The sequence below is a fragment of the Capra hircus genome, chromosome 3 (assembly GCF_001704415.2).
Source record: "Capra hircus breed San Clemente chromosome 3, ASM170441v1, whole genome shotgun sequence".
Taxonomy (NCBI): Eukaryota; Metazoa; Chordata; class Mammalia; order Artiodactyla; family Bovidae; genus Capra; species Capra hircus.
The window spans coordinates 38,804,662-38,818,502 of NC_030810.1; the positions used below are offsets into that span (position 1 = coordinate 38,804,662).

Consider the following 13,841-nt stretch of genomic DNA (forward strand, 5'->3'; position numbering starts at 1 on the left):
ATTCATTTCAAAGAGCTCTCCTTTCTCACAACTGCTGGTTTCCATATCATGTTTGTGTGTGGATGATTTCCTACCTTTACTGCATGTTTGCCTTTATTGGTAAGCTCTTCCATATGTAATTTTCTTGTTTCTAGTAGTGGCCTGTTCCACTTGGAAAAGTTCCTTTAGTATTTGTTGCAAAGCTGCTCTGATGGTACTGAATTCTAATATTTTTTGCCTGTCTATAAAGCTTTTGATTTTTCTGTCGATCCGTATGACAGCCTTGCTAGGTAGAGTGTTCCTGGTTGTAGATTTCTCCCTCTCATTACTTTAAATACATCATGCCACTCCCTTCTGAGCTGCAGAGTTTCTGCTGAGAAATCAGCTGATAATATTATGGGAGTTCCCCTGTATGGTTTTTTGCTGCTTTTCCCTCGTTGCTTTTAACATTTTTTAAAATTTTAATTTAATTTTTGTCAGTTTGAAATCTATGTGTCTCATGTGTTTCTCCTTTGGTTTATCCTGCCTAGGACTCTCTGCACTTCCTGGACTTGAGAAGCTAATTCCTTTCCTTGCTAGGGAAGTTTTCAGCTATTAGTGCTTCAAATATTTTTTCAAGTTGTTGTCCCAGAGGTCTCTTAGACTGTCTTCATTTCTTTTCATTCTTTTTTGTCTCCTGGGACTGATCTTCACCATCCTGTCTTCTAAGCCATTCTTCAGGCCATTCTGTTCTTCCTCCGTTGCTCTGCTATTGATTCCTTGTAGTGTTATCTTTCATTTCAATTACTGCATTGTTCTTCTCTGTTTGTTCTTTAGTTCTTCTAGATCTTTTTTAAACATTCCATGTATCTTCTCAACATATGCCTCCCATTTTTCCCCAAGATCTTCGATCATTTTCACATCATTACTCTGAATTCTTTTTCCATTAGATTGCCTCTCTCCACTTCACTTAGTTGTTCTTCTGGGGTTTTATCTTGTTCCTTCATCTGGGATGCAGTGCTTTCCTGTCTCATTTTGTCTAACTTTCTTTGACTGCAGTTTCTATTCCACAGGCTGCAATTATTCTTGCTTTTATAACTTATATGCAGAGTACATCATGAGAAACGCTGGACTGGAAGAAACACAAGCTGGAATCAAGATTGCCAGGAGAAATATCAATAACCTCAGATATGCAGATGACACCACCCTTATGGAAGAAAGTGAAGAGGAACTAAAAAGCCTCTTGATGAAAGTGAAAGAGGAGAGTGAAAAAGTTGGCTTCAAGCTCACCATTCAGAAAACGAAGATCATGGCATCCGGTCCCATCACTTCATGGCAAATAAATGAGGAAACAGTGGAAACAGTGTCAGACTTTATTTTTTTGGGCTCCCAAATCACTGCAGATGGTGACTGCAGCCATGACATTAAAAGATGCTTACTCCTTGGAAGAAAAGTTATGACCAACCTAGATAGCATATTCAAAAGCAGAGACATTACTTTGCCGACTAAGGTCCATCTAGTCAAGGCTATGGTTTTCCCAGTGGTCATGTATGGATGTGAGAGTTGGACTGTGAAGAAAGCTGAGTGCCGAAGAACTGATGCTTTTGACCTGTGGTGTTGGACAAGACTCTTGAGAGTCCCTTGGACTGCAAGGAGATCCAACCAGTCCATTCTGAAGGAGATCAGCCCTGGGATTTCTTTGGAAGGAATGATGCTAAAGCTGAAACTCCAGTACTTTGGCCACCTCATGAGAAGAGTTGACTCATTGGAAAAGACTCTGATTCTGGGAGGGATTGGGGGCAGGAGGAGAAGGGGACGACAGAGGATGAGATGGCTGGATGGCATCTCTGACTTGATGGACGTGAGTCTGAGTGAACTCCGGGAGTTGGTGATGGACAGGGAGGCCTGGTGTGCTTCGATTCATGGGATTGCAAAGAGTCGGACACGAATGAGCGACTGAACTGAACTTATGATTTGAAATTGGGTGGATGAGGCTAAGATGCTTACACAGGCTTCCTGGGGGGAGGAACTGGTTCCTGTCCACTGGCGGGTGCTGGTTCTGCCCTCTGGTGGGCAGGACCATGCTCCGGAAGATGTTAAGCAGCCTGTCTGCTGACGGGTGAGGCTGTATTCCTGTCCTGTTGATTGCTTAGCCTGAGGTGTCCCAGCACTAGAGCTTACAGGCTGTTGGGTGGGGCTAGGTCTTGTGGAGAAAACGGCGACCTCCAGGAGAGCTCACCTTAATGAGTACTTGCCAGAACTGCCATTGTCAGTGTCTTCTTCCCCACAGTGAACCACACCTGCCTCCCACCTTGGCAAGAGACCCTCCAATACTAGCAGGTAGATGTGGTCCAGTCTCTTAAGCTTTTTCCCCTAGGAGCTGGTGCATGAGACTGTGTGCACCCTACAAGAGTAAAATCTGTTTCCCCTAGTCCTGTGAAATTCCAATCAAAACCCACTGGCCTTCAAAGCCAGATTCTCTGGGGGATCTTTGTCCTGTTAACAGACCCCCCAGTCTGGGAAGCCTGATGTGGGGTTCAGGACTTTCACTTGTGTGGGAAAACTTCTGTGATGGAATTATCTTCGTTTGGATTGCCTAGCTTATCGCAACTGTGTTCCTCCTACCATCGCATTATGGCTTATTCTTTGTCTTTGGTTATAGAGTATCTTTTTTGGTAGGTTTGATTGTTTTTTATCAGCAGGTAGCTGTGATTTTAATGTTTTTGTAAGGACTGAGCTCACATCCTTCTACTCTACCATCTTGTTAAACAATGCATATTCATGTTGTCCCTGTAGTTGTTTTTCAATTCAAAATTTTTTCTTATTGTAGTACATATACATATTATATATATATATATATAAAATATAAAAGTTGTCATTTTACCATTTTAAAGTGTACACTTCAGTGGTATTAATTACATTCACAAAGCTTTACAACCATCAACACTATCCATTTTCAAAACCACTCTATTTCCACAGACTAAAACAAATACAGTGAACTATTTCAGGCTTCCCTTGTAGCTCAGTTGGTAAAGAATCTGCCTGCAATGCAGAAGACCTGGGTTCGATTCCTGCATCAGGAAGATCCGCTGGAGAAGGAAATGGCAACCCACTCCAGTATTCTCGACTGGAGAATCCCAGGGACTGAGGAGCCTGGCAGGCTATAGCCCATGAGGTCGCAAGAGTCAGATACGACTTAGCAACTAAACCACCACCATTACCACAAACAGAAACTCCGTAACATTCAGCAATAACCCTCAGCCTCTGGTAATCTCTGAAATACTTTCTGTGTCTTTAAAGTTGCCTACACTAGATATTGCACATAAGTGAAATTGTATAACATTCATCCTATTGTATTCAGCTTATTTCACTTACCATGTTTTCAAGGTTCATCATGCTATATAGCATGTATCAGAACCTCAATCATTTTTATGTCTGAATAGTTTTTTACAGGGTGTGGAATTTTGATAGGCATTACATTAAGTGTGTAGATCACTTTGGATAGAGGTACAGACACGTTAACAATATTAAATCTTCTGGCCATGAAAGCAGATTGCTTTTCCATTTATTTAGGTCTTCTTCAATTTCTCTCAGCAATACTTTGCAATTTCCAGTGTACAAAGTCTTTCACCTCTGTGGTTAAATTTATTCCTAGATATTTTATTCTTCTGAAGTGAAGTGAAGTGAAGTGAAGTTGCTCAGTCGTGTCCGACTCTTTGCGACCCCATGGACTGTAACCTACCAGGCTTCTCCGTCCATGGGATTTTCTAGGCAAGAGTACTGGAGTGGGTTGCCATTTTCTTTTCCAGGGGATCTTCCTGACCCAGGGATCGAACCCGGGTCTCCAGCATTGCAGGCAGACGCTTTATCCTCTGAGCCACCAAGGAAACCAGGAAGGATTTATTCTTCTAAATTCTACTATAAACAGAATTGCCTCCTTCAATTCTTTCAAATTGTTCACTGCAGGTGTATAGAAACACAATGGATTTTTGTGTACTGATCTTATACCTTGTAATTTTGCTGACTTTGTTTATTAGTACTAATAGCTTCTTGTGCATTCTTCAGGAGTCTCTCTATGTAGGATCAAGAGGTTCAAGTCATCTGCAAGTCGAGATGGTTTTATTTCTTCTTTTTCAGTTGGATGCCTTTTACCCTTTTTTCTTATCTAATTGCTATGGCTAGAATTTCCAGTAAAACATTGAATACTAGTGGTGAAAGTGAGAATGCTTATCTTAATACTGATGTTTGGAAGAAAGTTTCCATTTTTTTTCCTGTCAAGAATTTCAAACAGTTGAAAATAAAAGTAAATACTTGTCTCCCTCTTAGTCTTTGATTGCCTACAGAATATAAGCATAATTATACCTTCATCCTGTTTTAGATAAATGTTTTCTACTAAGTTACCCAGAGACCTTCATTTAAGCAGAAAGTGATACATAAGTCAGTATCCTTATGTATGATCAAATACCTAAAATACAGTGAAGAGAAAGTCAGAGTTCTGAACTGTGGTTAATTGTCACAATTAAATTGTATAGATAAAAAACAGAAAACAGAACCTGATTCTAGCATAACATTACTATTAAAAAGGCTTTATTTGGTAAGTATAGAAATAAGTTACTCTTCTGCCTACAAGAGAATAAGCCAGTGACTGAAAATACACTTTATATAGCAAAGAGGACTATTCTATGTCTTGACTGTGGTGGTAGATGTGATAAAATTGCATATAATGAAATACATATACAAAGAGAATTCATGAATTTAAAAAAGGCCAATTAATAGAATGATGGAGTTAGAAAATCACTACTATGTAACTGTCTTAGTTTAGTAACTGTTAGTTGCTCAGTCGTACCCCACTCTTTGCAATCCCATGGAATGCAGCCCACCAGACTCCTGTGTCTTAGTTTACTGGCTCAGTAAATTGTCCTCCTGAATGTGAATGGGTATCATCCAATCCACTGAGGGTCTGAACAGAAGAAAAACTGGAGGATGGGAGGCTGAGTTTGCTGCCTGTCTGACTGTTCTGGGACATTGCTCTTCTGCCCCTGAACTGAGATTCACACCACTGGATCTCCTGATGGTTAGGCCTTTAGACTTGGACTGGAATTACACCACTGGCTTTGCTGGGTCTCCAGCTTGCTGATGGTACATTGTAGGACTTAGCCTCCATATCTGCATGAGTCAATTCTTCACATATATAGGTAAGTCTACCTATATATGTATATATATAATATATATATAATTCATTATTAATAAATAATCATTATATAACACTATATTTCATTCTCATTATTACATTACTATATGTATGCACATCTGCTATTCATTCTGTTTCTCTGGAAAACTAATCTAATACAATTGCCAAAACAAATCATAAAATGTTATAATCACTTAAAACTGATCTAAAAGCATGAAAGAGTTTAATTTCAGATTTAAAAGATATAAGCCTTTTGAATGGTTTTATAAAATAATAAAGGAAATCTAACATGAATATATTGGAGAAGGCAATGGCACCCCACTCCAGTACTCTTGCCTGGAAAATCCCATGGACGGAGGAGCCTGGTAGGCTGCAGTCCATGGGGTCGCTAAGGGTCAGACACGACTGAGCAGCTTCACTTTCATGCACTGGAGAAGGAAATGACAACCCACTCCAGTGTTCTTGCCTGGAGAATCCCAGGGACAGGGGAGCCTGGTGGGCTGCTGTCTATGGGGTCGCACAGAGTTGGATATGACTGAAGTGACTTAGCAGCAGCAGAAACAAGAATATATGTGATTCAAAAATCATTGCTTGCCACTTGATTTCTATATATCCCTTTGGACAATTTGAGTTTCTATTATGTACATCTATTGTCTATTTTAAAATATATTAACTGAGTTAAAAAATAATGCTTTTATCTTAATATCTAGCTGAAATTGGTTTCACCAAGGAAGCTAGAAGTTTGGTTAAAGGAAGGAGTAATAGTAATTTATAACAAAACTATTTGTGGGATAGAGCACATAAAAATATTTGGACTGGGGGGAGTATGACTAGGGAAAGCAGCTATAAAAAGATAAAGAGGTACAGGTGATATATATAGATGTCAAACTAGGAGACCTCTTTGATAAACTCTTATTTTTGTCCCTATTATACTCTATGTGGCATTCTCCATTTTTTTTTTAACCCAGACTACCACTGATTAATACTGTACATTACCTACATTATGAAAAAAATAGACTTGTAGCCTGAAATGAGGTCTTAACCACAAATTACAACACAATTTGTATGGGAAATGCATTCTAAGATTCATTCAAATGGTTTAAAAATTATTCAGACCCATGACTGACCCAGAAAGAGATAGAAAATATGAACAGACCAATCATAAGTACAGAAATTGAATTAGTAATTTTAAAACTGCCTAAAACCAAAAGTCTAGGATGGGATGGTTTCACAGGTGAATTCTACCAAACATTTAAAGCCTGTTCTTCTGTAACTATTTTAAAAAACCTGCAGAGGAAGGAACACTCCCAAACTCATTCTGTGAAGCCAACATGACCTTGATACCAAAACTAGACAGAGATATCACACAAAAAGAAAATGACAGGCCAATACCACTGTTGAACGTATGTGAAAAAATCCTCAACGAAATACGAGTAAACTGAATACAACAATACATTAAAACACATACCTCATAATCAAATGGGATTTATCCCAGAGATGCAAAGATTTTTCAGTGCCAGCAAATCAATGTGATACACCACATTAACAAACTGAATAATAAATTTCATTTATTTCAATAGATGCAGAAAAAGGTTTTGATGAAATTCAACAACCATTTATGATAAAAACTCTCTAGAAAGTTGGCACAGAGGGAACATACCTCAACATAATAAAGACTATATATGACAAATCCACAGCTAATATCATACTCAATAGTGAAAAGCTGAAAGCATTTCCTGTAAGATCAGTAACCACACACCCTTGCCACTATTATTCAACATAGTTTTGGAAGTTCTAGTCACAGCAATTGGAGAAGAAAAAGAAATAAAAGAAATCCAAACTGGAAATGAAGAAATAAAACTGTCAATGTTTGCAGATGACATGATACTGTATACAAAAAATCCTAAAGACACCCCAAGAAAGCTACTAGAGCTCATCAAGGAGTTGGTAAAGCGGCAGGATACAAACTTAAAATATAGAAATCAGTTGCATTTCTATGTACTAACAACGAAAGACAGAGAGATTAAAGAAATAATCCCATCTACCATCATATCAAAAATATAAACAGATAGAAAGACATACTGTGTTTCTGGACTAGAAGAATTGATATTGTCAAAATGACTATACTTACCCAAGGCAATCTACAGATTCAATGTAATCTGTATCAAATTACCAATAGCATTTTTTGCAGAACTATAACAAATAATTTTAAAAATTTGTATGGAAACACAAAAGACCCCGAATAGCCAAAGCAATTTAAGAAAGAATAGAGCTGGAGGAATTAGACTCCCTGACTACCACTGATTAATACTATACATACTGACTATATGTATAGTCAGTACTATACTACAAAGCTATGGAGAAGAAAATGGCACCCCACTCCAGTATGCTTGCCTGGAGAATCCCACGGACGGAGAAGCCTGGTAGGCTACAGTCCATGGGGTCATAAAGAGTCGGACACAACTGAGCACCTTCACTTTCACACTGACTATACTACAAAGCTACACTCATCAAAACAGTAAAGTACTGGAACAAAAACAGACACATAAATCAATGGAAAAAGATAGAAAGCCAAGAAATAAACCCATGCAGTTATGGTCAATTAATCTACAATAAAGAAGACAAATATATACTTTTTAATGAGTGGTGCTGGGAAAACTGAACGGCTACATGTAAAAAAATGAAACTAGAACATTATCTAACACCATATACAAAAATAAAATGTATTAAAGGCCTAAATATAAGACTCAATACTATAAAATTCTTAGAGGAAAACATATGCAGAACACTCTTTGACATAAATCACAGCAATATTTTTTTTGGATCTGTCTCCTAGAGTAACAGAAATAAAAGCAAAAATAAACAAATGTGCTATAATTAAAATTATACATTTTTGCACTGGAAAGGAAACCATAAATGAAATGAGAAGACAACCTACAGACTAGGAGAAAACATTTGCAAATGAGGGAACCGACGAGCTTAATTTCCAAATTATAGAAACAACTCATACAAGTCGCTAACAAAAAAACAAACAACTCAATCAAAAACTGGGCAGAAGACCTGCGTAGACATTTCTCCAAAGAAGACATACAGATGGCCAACAGGCACGTGAAAAGACATTTAACATTGCTAATTAGAGAACTGCAAATCAAAACTACAGTGCATATCATCTTACATTGCTCAGAATGATCATCATCAAAAAGTCTACAAATAACAGTGCTGGAGAGGGTGTGGAGAAAAGGGAACCCTCCTACACTGTTGGTGGGAATGTAAACTGGTGTAGCCGCTATGGAAAACAGTATGGAGGCACCTTAAAAAACGAAAAATAGAGTTACCATATCATTCAGCAATCCCACTCCTGTGCATATATCTGGAAAAGACTCTGTTTCAAAAAGATGCATGCACCCCAATGTTCATAGCAGCATTTACAGCTATTTACAATAGCCAAGACATGGAAGCAAGCTAAGTGTCCACTGACAGATGAATGGATAAACAACATGTGGTAAAACCCAATGGAGTGTCAGTCAGCCATAAAAAGAATGAAAGAATGCCCTTTAAATTGGATGGACCTAGACATACTAACTGAAGTTAAGTCAGAGAAATACAAATGTCATATGATACCACTTATATGTGGAATTTTAAAAAATGACACGAACTTATTTACAGAACAGAAACACATTCACATAGAAAATAAACCTATGGTTATCAAGGAAGAAGTGGGGGAGGAAGGCAGGGATAAATAAGCAGTTTAGGATTAACAGATACATACTACTATATATAAAACAGATAAACAACAAGGACCTACTGTATAGCATAGGGAACTATATTCAATATCTTGTAACAATGGAAAAGAATCTGAAAAGAATACACACACACATATAAAAAACTAAATCACTGTGCTGTGCATCTGAAACTAATACAAGACTATAAATCAACTGTACTTCAATTTAAGTAAATAATATTTTGAAACATAACCTATAACCCACTTCTAAGTTAGTGAAGGTATATTAATTTACAACCTGAGTCCATAAGCCCCCAATGGGTAGATACTTCATTTTCCTCATCTTTACCCATCCATCACATTGTATGGCACAAAGAAGATACAGCTGGAAAAGTAAAGGAGCTGAACACATGAACTACTATGAAAATTCAGCTTCCTGTTCTGCTTATTTCAATTTTTCAAGCCTTAGTGGATAGATACAGATATTCTTTCCAGAATACACAGGCAGTAGCTTTCTACACAGAACGATTTCATTCAAGGCACTACTGACAGGCCAATATGAAAATTGTTGACTGATGGCCAATAAGCCTTCTGGGTTCCTCTAGATTCCTTACTCTGCTGGCTTCACTATGTTCCTAGCTCCTGAACCAGTTATTTGTTAGACATTATGTTCTAAAATATTACTTCTCCATCCATCCATTACTTTTGCAGCTGTATCTTCTTTGTGCCATACAATGTGAAGGATGGGTAAAGATGAGGAAAACGAGGTATCTACCCATTGGGGGCTTATGGTCTCATGTTGTAAATTAATATATTACTTCTCCATCCAAAGAGGGTGTTTCCCTCAGTTTTACCCTAAGCTAGTTTCTTAAGCATAGACGGGGGGAACTGGGCTAAATGGGTATTAAAATTAAGATATCATATATCACCATCATTGGAGATGGAAACGGTAACCCACTTAAGTATTCTTGCCTAGAGAATCCTATGGACAGAGAAGCCTGATGGGCTGCTGTCCATAGAGTCGCAGAGTTGGACACAACTGAAGCGACTTAGCGTGCATGCATGCATGCATATCACCATCATATGAACACTGTTAAAACATATCATAAAGTATGTTACTTCTCTAAGAAAAAAATAGTTCTATAAACTTTTTATTCATTTTTATAAACTATAAACATTTCTATAAACCATTCATTTCCCAAAATAAATGATTTATCTTAAAACATCACTTTAACAAACATGACCTTTTTAAGACACATGTATATTATTTAAGCAAAAACAAACTTACTCATTGTCTTGCACAGTAGATTCCATTCTTTTGTTTATTCTGAGGTGAATCAAGTTTTCCCTCTTTCCTATGTGTGCAATAAAAGGAACATAAAGTTAAAGCAAAATTGTCAAACTTTAAATAGAATTTAGATCACCAAATTTTAAATAAAAAATAAAAGGGTAGACAAATGAAAGAAGAGTAGTTAATGACAAAGTATCCTGAAATTTGGTATGAGAAAATTTTTGCAATATTGTGAAGAACTTTGCAATAGGTACTTTGTTTCTTTTTTTATTTCCCATTCTAATTTTTTATTCATGATTATATTATACAGAAGAAACAATCTTTTGAATAAAATTTCTATTGGGGCCTAGTATATTAAAAAGAAAAACTAGATAAACCCAACTGGATAATATAAACTTTACTTGATAAAGGATGCTTTCATCAAATATTTTAATAAAAATTACTGAAGTTTCCAGTTTATATTATTTAACTCCTATTTTTTTGTCTCACAGTTAACAACAAGGAATTGTTGATACTAATATGTAGAAAACAGTGAGCTCCTCATGATAGCACAGTAAATCAAATACAATTTTAGGGACAAAAGTACCTGACTGCTTAAATGCTAAATGATTTAGTAAACTCTTGGAAATACCTTTAGTGCCTTTGAAGATATTTCAAATACTGCATGGTGTCATTTATAAGCGGAATTTAAAAGATAATAAATGAATGTCTATACAAAACTGAAACAGACTCACAGACAAAACAAACTTGTGGTTACCAAAGGGGAAAGCGAAAAGGTGAGGGACAAATTAGTGGTTTAGGATGAACAGACACAGACAATTATATATATGACAGTGAGATACACTGTATAGCATAGGGAATGATACCTATTATCTTCTAATAAATTGCAATGGAATATAATCTGCAAAAATACTGAATCACTATGCTGTAAATCACAATATTATAAATCAACTTTTAAACTTCAATTTAAAAGTGCATACTGACTTAGTCCTCATACTTGAGGACACATTAGCATAGTTAGAGATTCTCAGTGCTTTACATATACAGGCCTTTTACTGAATGAATAAAGCAACAAATGAATGAATAATCCAAACGTTTTACTACTAATGAAAATCAGTGAAAAAAATTCACTTTTTATCATGTACAAACATTGGTACCTTCTCACACTACACATTTTAATATAGCTCCATTTGCTCAACAACTGGCAATTGCTACTTTTCTAGAAAATGTTTTGGTACAATGCACCATGAAAAACAAGCTCACACTCTCCAAAAGAAATAAAATATGAGCCACTTTTTAATTTAAAATCTACTAACAAAATTTTTATAAAAGGAAAGTCAAATTTGAATATTTGATTTAACCCAATATACTCAAATATTCTTATATTAACCCACAATCTACATAAATTCTTATATTATTTTTTCCAAACTAAGATTTTAATATCTGGTGTGTATTCTTACTTATAACACATTTCAATTCAGATCAGTCCCACTCCACATGTCCAACATGTATATGTACTGGATGGCATAGTTCTAGATAATGCTGCAGGAGGATCCAATACTTCCAGATGAAATCAAATACGCAGATAACATGAAGGCAACTTCTTCAAAATTTAAGCGTGATTTATTAACACATTAAAAAATATATTGTCTGGAACAGACTACCCATTGCTGGTTTACATTTTTTTCTTCATTTAATTTGTACTCCATTACTCTCATTTGCTTCTATTTCTAGAGGAAATTTATAATTTCATTGACAGAGGTGGTTCAGAAACTACTTTAACAATAATTTCCCTTGTTGTTACTTTGGAACTTATGCCTTCTCTCAAAAAATTCTGTCACAACTAAATTTTTATCTCATAATAGTCTTTAATGCCCAAAACAGAAAAACTTGTGGTCTAGAAATTTTGCTAAAGTCCTAGTTACCTCTCTTGTTATTAACTTTTCATTATTTGATTTGTTGGTATCCTTAAATTCCAAATAGAATAAGTCAATATGGTTAACAGTTTATTTAATAAAAGATGAATGGGGAAAAGAGTAATAATATTTTACTTATGATTTTAGAGAACTTTGGGGAAATAAGTTCATTAAAATCTATCTCTCAAAAAAAGTATTTTTAATAGAAAAACCACAAATGAAAACTATACAATATACTTTTATTTCATAAAACAGAATTAATCTTTGCCTAAAGATTAATACTAACTTCCTGAATTTTGAATTAAGCTATTTCCATTCAATAAAGCTCCGTCATATTACTCTGTTCTTTTAACCTGTAATTATTTTTCACATTTTTAGCACAAGCAGTCAGTAGTGCTAGGTGAGAAATAGCAAAGACTGATTTATTTGAATTTTTACCAGGTGTTTTAGGTCATTCTAAGCATTCTGATTATTGTAAGGGGATTCACCATTAATTTCAATCTTCTCATGGAAGGACTTACGTTTTGTTTTTCTTTTATATATATATAATTTTATATATTTATGTTTGGCTGTGCTGGGTCTTTGTTGCTGCGCAGGCTTTTCTCTAGTTGCAGTTACTGGGGATACTCTCTAGTTGCACGAGGGCTTCTCACTGTGGTGGCTTCCCCTGCTGTGAAGCATGGGCTCTAGGGCACACAGGCTTCAGCAGTCACGGCTCGAGGGCTTAGTAGTTGCAGTTCCTGGGCTCCAGAATACTGGTGCAAAAGTTGACGAAATTATTTGCAGGGCAGCAATGGAGAGAGACATGGAGAACAGCCTTATGGACACAGGACGGGGCTGAGGGTGTAGAGGATGGGATGTATGGAGACAGTTACATGGAAACTTACAGTACTATATGTAAAATACATAGCCAATGGGAATTTGCTGTTATGACTCAGGGAACTCAAGCCAGGGCTCTGTAACAACTTAGAGGGGTAGGATAGGGACGGAGATGACAGGGAGGTTCAAGAGCAAAGGGATATATGTATATCTGTGGTTGATTCATGCTGATGTTTGGCAGAAACAAATAAAATTCTGCACAGCAATTATCTTTCAATTAATAAATAAATTTTTAAAAGATGTTATGGCGCAGGTTTAGTTGTTCTGAGGCATGTGAGACTTTCTCAGATCAGGGATTAAACCTGGGTATCCTGCATTGGTAGGCAGATTCTTTACCACTGAGCCATCAGAGAAGCACCCAGGAATTATGCTTTTAAATAACAGACATTTCAATTGTTAAATAGGAGGAATTTTAATGTCTCAAAGAATAACATTTGGATCAGTTATCAAAGACTACTGAGTAGACTCTACTACACCAAGAGTTTTCCACTTATTTAATAATGACTTTTCCTTATTTCATTCCATTTTATTAGCAATTAACATACACTAAATACCAGACCACCTGACCTGCCTCTTGAGAAATCTGTATGCAGGTCAGGAAGCAACAGTTAGAACTGGACATGGAACAACAGACTGGTTCCAAATAGGAAAAGGAGTACGTCAAGGCTGTATATTGTCACCCTGTTTGTTTAACTTATATGCAGAGTACATCATGAGAAACGCTGGGCTGGAAGAAACACAAGCTGGAATCAAGATTGCCGGGAGAAATATCAATAACCTCAGATATGCAGATGATACCACCCTTCTGGCAGAAAGTAAAGAGGAACTAAAAAGCCTCTTGATAAAAGTGAAAGAGGAGAATGAAAAAGTTGGCTTAAAGCTCAA

General features: G+C 36.4%; 1 protein-coding gene across 3 annotated transcripts in view; it reads right to left on the reverse strand.

The window, feature by feature from the left end:
* The window catches only part of ITGB3BP (integrin subunit beta 3 binding protein), a 90,820-nt gene that overhangs the window by 30,901 nt on the left and 46,078 nt on the right, over positions 1-13,841 (reverse strand). For all 3 annotated transcript variants that reach the window (XM_018045059.1, XM_018045053.1, XM_005678320.3), the window contains one exon: positions 10,159-10,225. In XM_018045059.1, the coding sequence (XP_017900548.1) occupies positions 10,159-10,225 (67 nt within the window). The remainder of the gene's footprint in view (positions 1-10,158; positions 10,226-13,841) is intronic.